The 16,525-nt window shown below is 23.7% G+C and overlaps 4 protein-coding genes across 6 annotated transcripts; 1 reads left to right on the top strand and 3 right to left on the bottom strand.

The window, feature by feature from the left end:
- Nucleotides 1–2,807: 2,807 nt before the first annotated feature.
- LOC141533872 (luciferin 4-monooxygenase-like) lies at nucleotides 2,808–4,824 on the bottom strand. The gene is made up of 4 exons (XM_074252965.1): nucleotides 4,800–4,824; nucleotides 4,426–4,647; nucleotides 3,315–3,541; nucleotides 2,808–3,240 (listed from the first exon to the last, which is right to left on the bottom strand). The coding sequence occupies exons 1-4, from the start codon at nucleotides 4,822–4,824 to the stop codon at nucleotides 3,079–3,081; spliced, it is 636 nt and encodes a 211-aa protein (XP_074109066.1). The 3' UTR covers nucleotides 2,808–3,078.
- Nucleotides 4,825–8,139: 3,315 nt separating this feature from the next.
- LOC141533919 (uncharacterized) lies at nucleotides 8,140–11,268 on the top strand. Of its 2 annotated transcripts, none has more exons than XM_074253021.1 (3): nucleotides 8,140–8,718; nucleotides 9,000–9,098; nucleotides 9,348–11,268. In XM_074253021.1, exons 1-3 carry the CDS (start codon nucleotides 8,476–8,478, stop codon nucleotides 10,587–10,589), a joined length of 1,584 nt encoding a protein of 527 aa, XP_074109122.1. In that variant the 5' UTR covers nucleotides 8,140–8,475; the 3' UTR covers nucleotides 10,590–11,268. The 2 variants fall into 2 exon arrangements, with proteins under 2 accessions (XP_074109122.1, XP_074109123.1); XM_074253022.1 differs by having other exon boundaries at nucleotides 8,669–8,718; nucleotides 9,000–9,255.
- Nucleotides 11,269–11,524: 256 nt separating this feature from the next.
- LOC141533871 (mitochondrial intermembrane space import and assembly protein 40-B-like) lies at nucleotides 11,525–11,968 on the bottom strand. Its single transcript, XM_074252962.1, has one exon. It carries the CDS (start codon nucleotides 11,966–11,968, stop codon nucleotides 11,525–11,527), a length of 444 nt encoding a protein of 147 aa, XP_074109063.1.
- Nucleotides 11,969–13,310: 1,342 nt separating this feature from the next.
- LOC141533759 (uncharacterized) lies at nucleotides 13,311–15,559 on the bottom strand. 2 transcript variants are annotated; one of them, XM_074252797.1, is made up of 3 exons: nucleotides 15,374–15,559; nucleotides 15,059–15,286; nucleotides 13,311–14,262 (listed from the first exon to the last, which is right to left on the bottom strand). In XM_074252797.1, the coding sequence occupies exons 2-3, from the start codon at nucleotides 15,279–15,281 to the stop codon at nucleotides 14,102–14,104; spliced, it is 384 nt and encodes a 127-aa protein (XP_074108898.1). In that variant the 5' UTR covers nucleotides 15,282–15,286; nucleotides 15,374–15,559; the 3' UTR covers nucleotides 13,311–14,101. The 2 variants fall into 2 exon arrangements, with proteins under 2 accessions (XP_074108898.1, XP_074108897.1); XM_074252796.1 differs by having other exon boundaries at nucleotides 13,312–14,262; nucleotides 15,360–15,558.
- Between the last annotated feature and the right edge of the window lie 966 nt (nucleotides 15,560–16,525).

Raw genomic sequence — 16,525 nt, 5'->3', positions numbered from 1 at the left:
CAGTTAAATTTTTTTTTACACTATTTTTATTATTTTCAGGTATTATTTTATTAAAATTTTTTTTAATACTGTTTCCATTTAAATTATTATTATTATTATTATTATTATTATTTATTTTATTTTTTAATTGTAAACTGTCAAACGATTCATAATACTTAAGTAGATAAAATTGATCACCAATTTTCAGTCTCATTATCATAATTAAAAAAAATTAAATTATTTATTTTATTATTACTATTTTTTTTTTTTTATTAATATTTCGCGGTAGTTCAATCGGATTAAAAAGCAACTTATTTAAATTCATAAAATAAAACTTAGACTTTGAAAATGTGACATCATACATACTGAGAAGAGTATGTAGAGTATGAGGTTTGGCTAAAAATAAAATTTTAGATGGTTGGTGGAGTACAAGAATCTCGGTGGATAAAATGTCTTAAGAATACCGTCGCATATTACTTTTTTTTTTTTTAAACTTGTAAACATATATTTATAAATAGTTGAGTCACTGATGTTTTGTGGAAAATGATTGACCCTCCAGGTCATTCACTTTTTTTTTTTTTCTTTATTACATAGTTAAATAGAAAAATTAATTTTGTATTAAAATTTATTGATTAATAAATTGGATTTTATTAAAAGAGAGAAAATTATAGATTTAATTAAAATTCGAAAAATTAGAAATTAAAAAATTTTTTAATGTAATTTTATGATAAAAGTTTTAAAAAAAAATTTATTAAAACTTTATTTCATATTTTTTTTTTTATATTCTTGATCATAAAATATGAATCATATACATATATATTTTATTGTGTAACTATTTTTAATAATAAAATTATGTTACTTTATTAAATTTTTAAATAACTAGATTAAAATTTTACTAGCAACCTTGCAGTCACTATGTCTGCCGGGACCGTGAACTATAAATAAATAAAATCTTGCTTTATTAAATAATAAATTTTGTTGAATTGCACTGTACTTTTTTAATTATTGACATTTTTGAAGTTATAAGCTCATCCTGATGTTACACACATCAAGAGCTTTCATTTGAGTACCCACATGCATTTTGATATATATTTTTCATACATACATATATGTAATATATATAAATATATGAAATATATGAAAAATTGATGTGGGTATTCAAATAAAAGGTTTCGATTAGTGTAATGTCGGGATGAGCTTATATCTTTAAAAATATCATTAGTTAAGCAGATACAAGGTAATTTCTTAATTATTGACATTTTTTAAGATATAAATTCATTTCGATGTTACACTCATCAAGACCTTTCATTTGAATACCCACATGACATTTTTGATATATTTTATATATATCATATTTGTGATATATATAAATATATAAAATATATAAAAAATCGATGTGGGTACTCAAATGAAAGGTCTTGATGAGTGTAACGTCAGGATGAGCTTATATCTTTAAAAATGTCAATAGTTCTCGAGATACAAGAGAATTTCTTAATTTTGCTACTCTCTTAATAATATAGATAATAAATAAAAAATTATCTGATAAGAAGAAAACAATTTTTTAAAAAATGAAAAATTTTATAAATATTTTATTATTCAGAATTTTTTTTTTAAACCTGAATAATTTCCAATTTAAATAACAAATCTTAAAATAAAAATAAAAATTATGCAATGTAAAAATTGTTGTGTCAAAAACTACATGATTTGACATTGAATATTTTGTTTGTATTTATATACACTCGAGTCTGCAAACGATAATTTTTAGCTCCGAGAATACGTAAACAAGCGAGTATATTTACCAACGTAGCCAGGGTATGTATTGTTGAGAGATTCTTTAGCTATGGAATGTTTATGACTTGTCGAAATGTTTGTTAAAAACTTTGAAATTATTTATAAAACTATTCAACACACCACATTTGAAAGTAAAAGAATAATAAATTACTAATTTAAAATTAGTAAAACAGTTCATTTTATAATATATAGCTTCAGTAGGTCAAAGAAGATTAATCCTAATACATCTGGATTTTTTTTCTTCGTACTCAATGAAAAAACAAATTTTAGAAACTCTGCGAGAGTTAAAAAAATGTTTGCTCTAAAAGTACTAACTTAATCCAAAAAAAAAAAAAAAAAAAAAAAAAAAAAAAAACTTGACTAGGGTTTGAAATAAAGTTAAGCTGTAAAAAAAAGTCGTGCTTTTTAAAGTTACTCCAAAAGGTCAATTTGTTATTTATTTTATCACGTATTGCAAATGCTATCGACTAAAGTTACTCGAGCAAAGAATCAAGTCAGATAACTTTAATTTAATTTATAATTCCTATTTATTTCGAGATAATTTTTTCTTTGCCTGAAAACAAAACTTTGGATTTTTTAATAATAATTTAATTAATAAAAATTAAGATATTTTTTAATTACAAATAATTTTCAAATAACAAAGCCTTATTTGTTAATTTTAAATATTAAATTGTGTAATTTTTACAAAAATGAGGAATCTTATAATGAGAAATTAATTTTTTGAAAATTAAAAAAATTTTTTTAACGGAAAAAATTTTATAGATTTGGAAAAAAATAATTTGGATTAAAAAAGCCCGAATTAGTGTTTCAAATTAATTTTGTCAACTTTTTTGTTAAATTTTTATTTTTATTTTATTTTTTTTTTTTTTTCCAAATCATAAAAATTTTTTTTTCAATAAGAAAGTTTAAAAAAAAATTTTTATTTCTTCAGCTAACAAAAATTTTTCAAAATTTTCAACAAATTTATTTTTTACTACAATATTACTCATTTTTTGCAAAATAAATTTTTTCTCTTAGCGTACTTAAATATTAAAAAACAAAAACCTAATTTAAAAAAATAAAAATGTATATTTTTATGAAATTAAAAAAAAAAGCAACTTTTTAAAGTTACACTTCTTCCAAAAAAATTAATACTTTACATTTAAATTATTTGTCAAATATATCAAAGCATAAAAATATATGCAAACTCTACACTCGAAGCGCGCGTAAATTTGAATTTTAGTGCAAATTTAAAACTCAGGTGCGCGCTTGCGCGCGCAAATTTGAATTCTAGTCATGTATATAAAATAAACATACAAAATAATTTTTTCAAACTTCAAGAGTTTTAGCCATTGCCCGAAGTTCTGTTCTTGAAATTTTTCCAGTGACAGTATGCGGCATTTCTTTTAAGAAATAAACTCCTCCTCGTAGTTTCATCATGTCATGTAAGTTATTATTGACTATTCGATGAATGTCATCCTCAGTAACCTTTTAATTTAAAACAATATTATTTATTAATTTTATTTATATTTATTAAAATTATAAACAAGTGAAAACTAACTTGTGCTCATGGATTTTTTTTTAACAAACGCCATAGGAAGTTCAACATCAATATCATCTGGCTTTGCTATCATTGCTACTTCTGCAACCCTGGGCAAATCTAATATTACATTCTCAATTACAGCTGGAGATACATGACGAAGTTTATATTTTATCAGTTCCTTTATTCTTTCGACTATGAAGAAATTACCGTCTTCATCATAATAAACCAAATCACCACAATGATACCACCCTAAAATAAATAAATTAATGGTTAAGTTAAAAATAAAATATTTTTTAATAAAAATAATTATAATAAAGTTAGCTAACATTATTGATTTTTTTATGTTACTTCATATATTAAATTTTAAACCCAAGAAATATTTTTTAAAAATTGCACTTAGGATACGTAGTATCGTTCGAAATATGCATAAATGCAAAAAAAAATTTTATATGCCTTTATGGCTCCCGTGACCCACCTCCCGTGTAAAAAAAAAATTTTCCTAAAACAGTCAAAAGCTTAGGATTCTAAACGTGACAAGATTTAGGACATTTTTATGATAAATTTTTGACACCAAACCGAAATAAAATTTCGATTTTAGAAAAATATTGTCGCAATTACTCAGAGAAAAAATATTGTAAAAAGTACTTTTATGACAATTTTAGGACATTTTCATGACAATTTTAGGATACTTTTGTCATAAAATTATCCTAAAATTGTCATAAAAGTATCCTAAAGTCGTCATAAAAGTGTACTAAAATTCATAAAAGTGTCCTAAAATTGTCATAAAAGTACTTTTTACAATATTTTTTCTCTGAGTAATTGCGACAATATTTTCCTAAAATTGAAATTTCATTTCGGTTTTGTGTCATAAAAATGTCCTAAATTGTGTCACATTTAAGATCCTAAGCTTATGACTCTTTTAGGATAATTTTTTTTTACACGGGCTCGGATGCCATAAGGTTGTATAAAAAAATTTTTTTTTGAGAACCGACGTATTTTTATATGAAACGTGCAAAAATACAAAAAAAAAAATTTTCTCCTAACTAAAAATTTTTTTGGACTGAGAAAAAATAATAAAATTTTTATTATACGCCCTTATAACATCTTTAACGCGATATTATTTAAATAAAGACCTTCAGAGTCGATAACTTCTTCAGTTGCTGCTGAGTTATTCCAATAACCAGTCATTAAAGACTTGCTCCGACAGTATAACTCTCCTGTTTGATTAAATCCTAGCGTAGCTTTGGACTCTGGATCAACTACTTTTAACTGGGCATTGGGGCAAATTTTACCACAGGAATTTAACTTGCTTGAATCGACCTTTCCAATGGTAACAATCAAACTTTCAGTGGATCCTGAAATAGTTTAACTAAAATATTAATTGGCGAATTTTATCCAATTTTGCTTTAATTTTAATTGGCTTATATTCATTTGGGTCATTATAGTTGGAGAGAAAGTTCAAATTCATGCTTTGTTTAGCGAAAAACAACTCTTTTGTTGATATTACGAGGGTAGAAATGAATTGGACGCATGCATGCGTCAAACTTTCCTCCGACAGTGATTAAAATTTGAAATTTCTGTAGTAGGTGAGACAGAAAAATAACAAAAATTTATATTTGCAAAAATTTATTATAAAATCATTGAGCAGTTTATAATTTTTAAGTTTTTATTAACGAATAAATTAAAAGAAAAAATTCTGCATTTAAAAATTTTTTTAAATTATTTTTAAATCATTTTTTAGTAATACATGCGAAATTTACGAATTATAAATAAAAAATTTTTAATTAATGATTTTTTGATATTTATAAACACTATACATAGTTTGGGTATTTTTAAATAAATTTAAAAAATAATAGTACCATCACAGGAACAATTACAAATAATTTAAAGGACAAATGGACTCTGTTATGCAATAGTGTTTTAAGTAAATTTTTCTTGAAATTCTATTCTTGGTGGAAGTAATTTTTTCTTAATTCAAATTATCATAAATACTTGATACAATAAATTTTTATATTTGTTCAAAATTTTTAGATACTTTAAGGAAGTAGCGCCACCTACTTCAGCTAAGAAAAAAATTTTCTCACCTTGAGAAAATTTTTTTCTGGAATATTTGATACCCATTTTATATTATTTTAGCGTGCAAAATTATACATATTGAATGAAAAAAAAAAAAAAAATGATTCAATATTTCCTTATTAAAAAAAAGAATTAAAAATGATCTCACATGTTAAATGCCCATAAAAGATAGTATTAAAAAGGATTTGAAGGATTAGAAAGTATTCAAAATGATTAAAAATATAATCACTTTGAATTCTTTCTAATTCTTTTTTTTAATAATCAAATCATGATTTGATCTTCTCATTTGACATGTTAATCAATAAAAATATTAATGAAAATTTACTTCTATCTTTGTATTTAATTTTTTGGAGCAAGAGAGAAATTTTCTCAAGTCAAGAAAATTTACTTCTATCAAAAACTAAATTTTTTAGAGCAAGAGGCTGAATTTTCTCAAAACAACAAGATTTTCTTGACTTAATAGTATTTTACACATCTAAGGCAGTAAATAAGAAAGCCTCAGATCAAATGTTTATTGACCTCAGCTTCGCCTCGGACAACAATTACATGTGATCTGAGTGATTTTCGAGTTTTTTTTACGACGGGCCATTTTTACATTAAATAATGTAATTTTTCCAGTTTCCTTTTTTCCGTGTAGTTAGCCGACGATTTTAATTTTTTTAATTTGCTTTATTTATTGAATTAAAACTAAAGAAACATTTTTTTTTTTAATTGCACTTACAATTTTTCAAATTTTTTATTGTTTTTTTTTTTTTTTTTTTTTTCAAATTTTTTTGTAACCCAATTTTTTATTTGATTTTATAAAAATTACATTGTAAAATTTCATATTTACATTTTAATGTAAAAATTACAATCTGAAACTGTAATTTTTCCAGTTTTCTTTACGACGAGCCACTTTTACATTAAATAATGTAATTTTTCCAGTTTCCCTTTTTCTGTGTAGTTAGCCGACAATTTTGATTTTTTTAATTTGCTTCATTTATTGAATTAAAACTAAAAAAACATTTTTTTTTTTTTTTTTTAATTGCACTTACAATTTTTCAAATTTTTTTTTGTTTTTTTTTTTTTTTTTTTTTCAAATTTCTTTGTAACCCAGTTTTTATTTGTTTCTTGTTTAAACTTTCTCTGTTAATTAAAAGCTTGAAATTATAGGATAAAATCAAATGTATTGATTGTTTCCATTATTGTCAGCATCTTTTCAGTCCGAATTCTCTCAATAACTAGTACCCAGTGAAAATGACAATGATTCAAGTCACGGCAATTGTTCGGGTGGAATCGATTGCTCTGGTTGTGAAGATTTTTTAAGTGGAATCGATTGCTCGAATTATAGAGATTGTTTCAGTTTCTTTAAACGTTACAATGTAGAGAGTGCTATTCAATTTTGTTGACTTTCTTTCACTTACTGCTCTTTAAATTAAATGAAAATATATTCTTCATAAAAGAAGAAAGAATTTTATTTTCAACTTATCAAAAATTAAGTCACACCCATCTAAAAATTTTTAGAATTTTTTTTATTGAAAAAATTATTATAGAAAAAAAAATTTCATTTGTAAAAAAAATTTTAAATGCAATTAAAAAAAATATATATTTTTTATCTCTAATTTAATAAATGAAAAAAATTGCTCAGTATTTAAAAAAAAAAAAAAAGTAACAATACTGAAGAAATAATTATTGATACTCACAACTTTTTTTTTTTATTAATGAGTTCTAATTATAATAATTGTTAATGACATTAAAGTTAGCTGTCACTTGAAAATTTTTTAATTTTCTTTAACAAAAAAATTATTTAAAAAAAATTGCATTTTTAATTTATTAAAATTTCTACAAGTCCATTTTTTTAATAATTTTTTTTTTTGCTATAATTTACTTGTTAAAAAAAAAATTAAAACAATTGTGAAGTATAACAGCTAAATTTTAATGTCATTAATTGTGTTAATTTCTTAGACGGTAAGTAAACATAATCTTCAAAAAATTGTGACTACAACAAATTCTCAGGAAAGAAGAAATACCGAGACTACCAAATTAAATTTAATTTTAATAAAACTGTGAATAAATTTTAAATATTTGCAAAGTTACAAAGAAGAATATACTTGCGGTAACTTTAGCTTTATCTTTTCGGTGTAAAAGGTTTTTGATACTGCGTACTTTTCGTGTCAGTTGTAAGTATCCTCTGTGGAATAATATGTGCATCAAGGACAGAGATCTGTAAACTGGTTAGATTCTTGAGGAAGTAATTAATATAAAAAAAAGTAAGCGTTAAATTTTTTTACTTTAGTTTTTTTATTAAAATAGAAAATATGACACTGAAATTAGCAGACGTCTGGAAATTTTGGATTTCTTTTTTTTTATTAATTAAATTACAACTAAAAAAATGTTTCTAAAAAATTACACTTATATTTTTTCAAATTTTTTATAGATGAAATTTTTTAATTGAAATTTTTTCAATGAAAAATTTCTAAAAATTTTGAAATGTCGGCTAACTTTATTTTCATAATATAAAACACTAGAATTCAAATTTGCGCGCGCATGAATTTCGAATTTGCATATATTTTCATGCTTATGATATATTCGACCAATCACATCACGAACAATTTGCTTACATGATATATTTTCATATTTTTCATCTAAAAAATTATAAAAGTGGATTATATTGAAAGGTACTTGGTCAGCTTAGTCATAGTCTGTCAGCAAATGCAAATAAAAGTTTAAACTATTTTTTTTTTTTTTTTTTTTTTTTTTTTTTTTTTTGTAAAATTACTGCTTAAATATTATAAAAAAGTTGAACTACAGGAATTTAATATTTAAAAAAAAAGTTTTGCAGAAGAGCTTTAGAACTTTGCATTTAAAAGTTATTGAAATAAAAAAAATCAATAAATGCGACTTATGAAGTAGTTTTGGGTTTTTGAAGAAAAGTTTGTTACTTGTAAAAGATGCAACATAGCAGTTGCGCGTGACGCGGCCCTCGAACGAGAGAGAGTGCGCATGTCATTATTTCATACGATAGAGAATGATAGATATACAGTAGTAAATACTGAGCATTATTTTGGTGTCGTAGTAACCTACAATATCGTAGCAAACACGTGTTATTCTGTATTATTGTGGTGAAAATGGCTAAAAAGTGTTTTTTATGTGACTCAGATGACCCTTTGATTGAATTTAACGATAAGACGTTTGAAAATTGTTCATCAAAGTTAGCTTTTCGTAAAAAAAAGAACTTTAAGTATAAAGGGGTTGAGTTAACCAAAGCATCCCTCGATTTTGTTGGTTATCACACTACGTGTTATAAAAAAGTAACCGTTTTGGATAATAAATATAAAGAAGAATTTGAAAAATATCGTACGGAGAACACTGTAAGTACATCTCAAAAATATTTTTTTATTTAACAAATTATTTAAAAATAAATATTTTTGAAGAACTTTGCACTTATTGCTTTTTTCATTTCTTACATTCCTAAATTTTTCAACATTTCTTTAAAAATGTTATGAAACAAATGAGTAAAAAAAAATGTTATTTTTGTAATTTTTTGTATCAGTATTATGTCTTTTTTTTTAGTATAATTGGGTAAATAAAATATTTCATATAAATTGAGTTTCAAATATTAATATTTAATTTTTAAAAAAATTACTTCTAGGCGCAGGTTAATACCTCTACTGCTGATGAAGGGACAGAATGCCTGGATTCTCGTACCGACTCCTGTAAATCGACAATTACTATCGAAGAAGAAAATGATGTTGGTACCATATGTCCCACCTCTGCGGATCTCAACGAGATAGGACAATAATTAGTCATTTAGAGAGAAGCAAACAAAAAATTAAAATCGCATGAAAATTTTCAATAAATATTATAAATAGATGTTTCATAAACAAATTTACATTTACAATGAAATAGTAATGATAAATTCTTGATCAATTCATTGTTTATTCCCAAAACCATTTTCTTTTGTGAATTTATGATTATAAAATGAACTTAATTGTTTCAGGAGCCGTCAACATCCACTGCATCGCCAAGTAACAAAATTACATGTTTGTTTTGTAACTTTTTACGGAAAAATTGTGGGAAGAAGAAACTAAATCTCATATTCCCTAAAGATAATCATGTACCTGAACAAATCAAAAGAATGGCTCAAAAGTTTGGTGATACTGAGATCCTGTCGAAGCTTGAAAACCAGACTGTTGCTTACCATCAGCCTTGCTACACAACTTACCAGACAAAAGAGAGACGATCAATACAAGAAGATTCCAATCAGCAAAAATATCGCAATATACATAAATTGGCTTTCGAAACAATAAAACAATTTATTGAAGACGAAATAATTGAAAATAATAAAGTCATGTATTTTGCTCAAATATTTCGACGATATCAGGCTTCGTTATTGGAATTTGGAGATGGTGAAATAAGTTCCGATGACATCAAAGAATATCGAGCCGAAATGTTACAAAAAAAATTGGAGAAAGCATTTGATGACCGTATTACAATCGAAGCATCTTGTGGACCACGGAATCAGAAAATTATTTATAAAATAGACATCGATGTATCGGTGATGGCAAACAACACCAAGTTCTTGGAAACAAAAGAAGAACATAAATTTGAAGATGTGGCGTTTCACTTGAGAAACTGCATCAAGAACATTGATAGTCATCCTCTGCCTAATAGACATTTGACTGCTGATAATATTATACGAGGAGAATGCGAGATTCCTCAAGAATTATTTGATTTCATACGGAATCTTGTCCAAGGGCCCAACGTTTATGAAGATAATGGTAACTCCACTATGACAAAAATAACAGCTATATGTAGTGATATTATCTATGCTGCTACCAGAGGAAGATGTAAACCTCCGAAAAATTTAACTCTTGGACTAGCAATGAAATCTCTAACGAATTCTCGGCAAGTTTTAACGATGCTAAATAGATATGGTCATTCGATTGGATACAACTTAGCAGAAGAACTAGAAACTGAAATGACCTATTCGTCAATTCAAAATAACGTTGTAATACCAACAGGCATCACTGCAAAGAATGGACTTAGTACTCATGTTGCGTTTGATAACTTTGATCGTTTCGTTGACACCACTTCCGGAAAAGACACAATGCACGACACTGTTGGTATTATATACCAGTTTCCTAGTGCTGATAATTTTGAAGCCACAACTTCATCGGCATCAGAAATTAATGTCAATGACGATGAAAAAGGTCCGACACGTAAAAGAAGACGTTATTAGCCTGAAGACGTTATATAGCCTGTTATATAAGACGTTATATAGACGTTATATAGCCATAAAAGAAGACGTTATATAGCCTGTCCAGGATTTTTTCAACGAACCCATTGTTTATTTATTTTTTAATATTTTAAATTTCATTTAAAATATGTTTCGTTCATTAATCACCCCGGTGAAGGACGATTTAGGGTTGGATCTTCTACTATTCGTGAGTTATCGTGAACGAAAGAAAACCGAAAAAAGTGTTTTTTTGGGGTTACTCTGAAATTTTCAGTTTGATCAATTAAATCCTGAAAATAACTTATGAGGATGATGAAACTGCGTCGAATGCCGCCAACCGCGTGGAAATCGGTTAATCCATTCAAAAGTTATCACGATTTGAAAATTCCAAAAATATTGATTTAATAAACTCCTATCAAACTTTTGAGCTCGGAGAGCTCAAAATTACACGAAAATTAGATTTTTGAGCTGGAAGAGCTCAAAAACATAATAAGTGCAATATCGAGCGCTTAATTACGAAAGTAGCGGGAAGTTGCAGGTATGGCCGTCAGGGTCAACCGTTTTCCTAATTTTTTTTTATTTTAAGTACACGGAAAAAACAAGATGACACTGAACATCATCCCAGATTACAATGATTATAATCCAGATTATAATGAGTATACTCCAGATATCACCCAGTATAATCTAGATTATACTAGCTACTATCTGAAATTTTTTTTCACTACAGATATTACTGAGGATAATCCAAGATTATCCGTCTATCCATTCATAAATAGTATATTACACACCTAGGAAAGTAAAGTAAGAAATATCTCATTAATCTTCATTAATTTCGAATATTTAAATAGGTTTTTAACTAATTTTATTATCAAATAACAATAACTTAATTATCAAATTACAATCCAAAGAATATTTAAAATTCATTCATTTTTACAAAATCATTCTTTAGATTCTGTTTTATCATTTTTGTTCTGTTTTTGGTTCTTCCTCTCAGATTCTTTTTCATTTTCTGCAGATTTTTCTTCCGGTTCCTTTTTCATGCTCAAAAGATCGTCGGAAAATCCCTTTTCACGATAAAAATCCGGATATTCTGACATACAAGCGAACAAATTTTTAAATGATGTGAGACACTCTAAATTTTCTTGTTCCTCATCAGAGTTATTATTGAACATACAGAGAAATGATTCTTTAAATTCTGAACCGCAAGGTCCTGAGGCCATTCCATCTAAGCAAGGACAATCCCAATTTATTTCTCCGTTAGAAGAAATTAATCCGGGGCTTGAATCTGATTCATTTTGTTCGTTTTTGCTGGCAAGTGGTTTTTCTTCTTTATTAAAAGATAAATTATTGGAGTCTTTTGCTTCTTGATTATTAGCCGACATTGTTCAGTTTAAAAATTTTAATACTTTTTTAAAGTTAATTTTTCTCAAGTATTTATTAGAGTATTAATTTTAAATCATTGTCTTGTCTAGTTTTTAAATTACAATTATTTTTAAAAATTGTTGATGTGATATAGCTTCTTTGAAATTAAGAAATTTATTTATATCCTAGAAAAAGAAATTAAATTTTTTATTTTTTTAATTTTTATATTAATAAATTATCAATTATCTTTTAAAAAAAAAATTTTTTTTATTTTTAATTGAAAAAAAAAAAAAAATTATAAAATTTTAAGCTTTTAATTTAAAAAAAATTTTTTTTTTTAATTTGCAAATGTAATTTAATTTTTTACTTTTATATTGTTACAAAATTAATTTTTTTTTTTTTTTAATAATTTCTTAAAAAAAAAAAAAAAATTTTTTTTTTTGCTTTTCAAAAATTAAAAAAATTAAAATAATTTTAAATTTAATTTTCAGAGTTTTAATCAAGGTTACTACTGTATAGTTTAAAAAACTGATTATTATTTTGGAAATAAATTTTTATAAATTTAATGACGTTCAATACTTACTACATTTATTAAAAATAAAGTTCAACGCAGCTCAATGAATATAAAAAAATAATTTGCTAAAAAATAGCACCAAAATATTATAACACAAAATACAATATTAAATCACACTTATAATACACGTGCTTACAACAATTAATGTTTTGGTAAAAATGGTTTATGATGTGACGCAATGCCTTAAGGTTTCATTTACCACAAGGTGGTCATTCAATTTTAATGTAAATGTAAGCGACCTTCTATATCAGTTCATGATTTTATCACGCAACTAGTTATCAGATATTAGTAAGTTAGAATTTTTAAAATAATTTATTTAAATATTTTAATGATTATTTATATTAATAATAAATTTTATAATTTCTTCTTGAAGAAATTTCAATTTCTGAATAAAGAAGTAAAAATTTAATATTAAAAATATTTTAAAAAATTTATTTTCATGAAATTCAATTTTTTAATAACTTGACCATTTTTTAATTTTATTTTTTCTTAAAAATTATTTTAAAAAAATTGCATTTTTAATTTTATTTAAAATACAAAGTTTTTCTTGAAAATTATTTTAAAAAAAAATTGCATTTTAAATTTTAAATTAAAAAAAATTTTTTTTTAATTTTTTAAAATTTTCAATTTTTAAAAATAATTCAAAAAATTACCTAAAATTCATGTTTCTAGACAAAAATATATGCCCCTTAATAATATAGATTACAACTTTCATCATAAAATTTTATTACATTAAAAATTATTTTACTTATCTCTATATAAAATTACAATAACAATTCTGTACATGAGTAATCAATCAATTATTGGTTATTAATTGAAGAAAAAAAAATTTACAAAATATAGTACATCGCTTATAAATATATCTCAAATATATTATTTATATTTTCCTGAGAAAATGGCACCAATAAATTTTCGGACTAATATTAATATAAAAAATTTAAAATTTATGAATGTAAAATTTTAACAGCTATTAAAATAAGTATTTATAATTTTTAATAAGAAGGACTTATTTTTTTTCAATTGAGCTAAAATTTTTAAGATCAAATTTTTCTTCTTTTAAAGTATGCAACAGATCTTAATCGACAAAAATAAGCAACATTTTTAATTATATATTTTTAAAAAACCTTTTTTTCTTCTTTTCTTTTTGTACTTTGGCACTTTTACAAAAAATTAAAATTTTTAAATAAAATTTCTTCTGAAGAATTACAAAATTAAAAAAAAAATTATCTAAATTTTAAATTAAATTAAATTATCTAATTGAATAAATAATCTATTCTAATAAAAATATCTGAGTATTTTTTTTTTTTAATTTGTATTAAATTAAAAAAAAATTTTTAAACTGAAATTAACGCACATAATTTTTTTTACCAAATTGATTATTTATAAATAAATTTTTTTTTCATTTTTAAGAGTAGAAATTTTAATAAAATAAAAAAATAAATATTTTCTCATTGACTAATTTAATTAAAAAATAAAAATTGGTAAAATGTCTGTTAATTTCAAAATCATCCCTAGCAATAAAATTTTTCAACTGCTATCGCTTCCGTTTTGATTGTTATGTCCATAAACTAGGAATGTTTTAATCAAAACAACCAGTACATCCATCATCACAACCGTCACAACCCTCATCATCACCACAACAGTTACAGCAGTCACAATCATCGTTGTTATGGTCAGTTTGATTGTCATAGCTAGGACTATCAGAGACAAAACAGCAACAAATAAGATCCGTTGATGACGCTAAAAAAATTTTTTTTTATGATTAATAAAATTATTAATTTTGTAATATAAATTCTTTAAATTTTTAAAATTAAAAATGCAATTTTTTTACAAATTTGTTTGTTAAATAAAATCACAAATTTAATGCCATAATTTTTTAAAATTTCTTTTTAAAAATGTTAAATTTTTTTATTACAATTTAATTGTGATTAGTAAATTTAATATTATAATTTTTTTAATTTCTTCATGTTAAATTTTTTCATTACAATTTAATTGTTAAAAAATTTTTTAAATGGATGAATATTAATTTAGTAAATACTTAATAATTTTTAGAATTTTTGCATTTTAAAAAATTTTTAAAATTAATAAATTTAATATTATAATTTTTTTAATTTCTTCATTACAATTTAATTGTTAAATAATTATACAAAATTGATGAGAATTATTTTAGTAGATCCTTAACAATTTTCAGAATTTTTTTAACAAATAAATTGTAGCAAAAAAAAATAATGAGAAAAAAAATTGAAACGTAGAAATTTTGAAAAACAAAAAATGCAATTTTAAAAAAAAATTTTTTTTTTTAACAAACTTGTTTGTTAAATAAAATTAAAATTAATAACACTAAAGTGAGACGACGATTTTAATTTTTTGATTTTTTTTAAATAATTAAATTAGAACAAAAAAAATTTTTTTTTTTATTTTTTACAAGTAAAATTTTTTTTTATTTTTTTTAATCATTTAAAAAAAAAATTTTTTTTTAATTTTTTAAAGTTCGGCTAACTTAATTGAAAATTTTCATTTATAATTAATTAATTACCCGGCGGTGGATGATAGCATTGATTTATGACAACTTGTTGTCTTCTTTCTTCAGGACGTTGTCTTGCTTCAGGATTAGGTTGTTCTAAATTTTCAAGTGGACATTCAGGATCGTCAGAAGGCGCACTAGGTTGTTCATGTGCGTTATAAGTGACTGTAGTCAGCAGAAGCATTGCAACAACTGCGATTAACACTACAGCTGCTATTATTATTGAAGGATCCATTTTTTCTAATAAATTAAAATGATTTAATAATGAAGTAATTTTGTTAAAAATTTTTAATTTGTTTATAGGATTACTAACATTGTTTTACATACGTGATAAAAACTATGCATGTGTGACACAGCTGGATTAAGCAACACTCATCAGTGCTACTACTATTATTATTGTGTCAAAATATTCAGCTGTATTGAATCATCACAAGGATTTTATATTGAAGATTATATTGAAGTAGGAAAGTATATTTTCTACACTATCAACTATCAGAAATAAATTTACTTCAGACTTCAGATTATAATTATAATTATCAGAAACTTAAAAATTTTTTTAATTTTTTTTTTTTTTAAATAAATTAAGTATAAAAAATCATATTTAAAAAATTGCATTTGCAATTTTTAAGAGCTTCTAAAGATTTAATTTTTTTTTTACTAAAATTTATTTGTTAAATAAATTAAAAAAAATTATCATATGTTTCTCAATTTCAGTATCTTTATATATTATAAAAAACTTTATTTAAAATTTAGATACTAATGCAAGGATATTTTAATAATTGTAAGTAGAAAGAATGACACTGAAATTAAAAGACGTCTAAAAATTTTCTGAATTTTTTTTTCTAAAAAATTATAGTAAATAAAATATTATTTTTAAAAACTATAAGAAATTATAAATGCAGTTTTTAAAACTAGTTTGTTTTTAAAAATAATTACATAAATGAGAAGTGACCTTGTAACTTGTGAATTATTTACATTTTACAGATATAAGCTCATCCTGATGATACACTCATCAAGACCTTTAATTTGAGTACCCACATGACATTTTTGATATATTTTATATATATCATATTTGTGATATATATAAATATATAAAATATATGAAAAATCGATGTGGGTACTCAAATGAAAGCTCTTGATGAGTGTAACATCGGGATGAGCTTATATCTTAAAAAATATCATTAGTTGACAAAATCATATGTAATTTCTTAAGTATTGATATTATTTAAAATATAAACTCATTTCGATGTTACACTTATCGAAACCTTTCATTTGAGTACCAACTTGCATTTTTGATATATTTTTCATATATATATATATATATATATATATATATATATATATATATATATATATATATATATATATATAAAATATATGAAAAATTGATGTGGGTACTCAAATGAAACGTCTCGATGATTGTAACGTTAGGATGGGCTTGTATCTTTTAAAACGTCAATAGTTAAGAAAGTACAATGC

Source organism: Cotesia typhae, unplaced genomic scaffold (assembly GCF_013202065.1).
Source record: "Cotesia typhae breed Kobodo isofemale line unplaced genomic scaffold, CoteBio_Ctyphae scaffold_121, whole genome shotgun sequence".
Classification (NCBI taxonomy): Eukaryota; Metazoa; Arthropoda; class Insecta; order Hymenoptera; family Braconidae; genus Cotesia; species Cotesia typhae.
Note: the sequence above shows the minus strand (reverse complement) of the source record. Positions and strands in the feature narration are given on the sequence as shown.

Coding starts and splice junctions, on each gene's coding strand:
- LOC141533759 (XM_074252797.1), bottom strand. CDS start 15,281: ATGGATCCTTCAATAATAATAGCAGCTGTAGTGTTAATCGCAGTTGTT. Junction 14,263..15,058: donor ATGCTATCATCCACCGCCGG/GTAATTAATTAA, acceptor AAATTTTTTTAG/CGTCATCAACGGATCTTATT.
- LOC141533919 (XM_074253021.1), top strand. CDS start 8,476: ATGGCTAAAAAGTGTTTTTTATGTGACTCAGATGACCCTTTGATTGAA. Junction 8,719..8,999: donor AATATCGTACGGAGAACACT/GTAAGTACATCT, acceptor AATTACTTCTAG/GCGCAGGTTAATACCTCTAC. Junction 9,099..9,347: donor CTATCGAAGAAGAAAATGAT/GTTGGTACCATA, acceptor TAATTGTTTCAG/GAGCCGTCAACATCCACTGC.
- LOC141533872 (XM_074252965.1), bottom strand. CDS start 4,824: ATGCGTCCAATTCATTTCTACCCTC. Junction 4,648..4,799: donor TCCAATTCATTTCTACCCTC/GTAATATCAACA, acceptor AAACTATTTCAG/GATCCACTGAAAGTTTGATT. Junction 3,241..3,314: donor TTAAAAAAAAATCCATGAGC/ACAAGTTAGTTT, acceptor GTTTTAAATTAA/AAGGTTACTGAGGATGACAT.
- LOC141533871 (XM_074252962.1), bottom strand. CDS start 11,968: ATGTCGGCTAATAATCAAGAAGCAAAAGACTCCAATAATTTATCTTTT.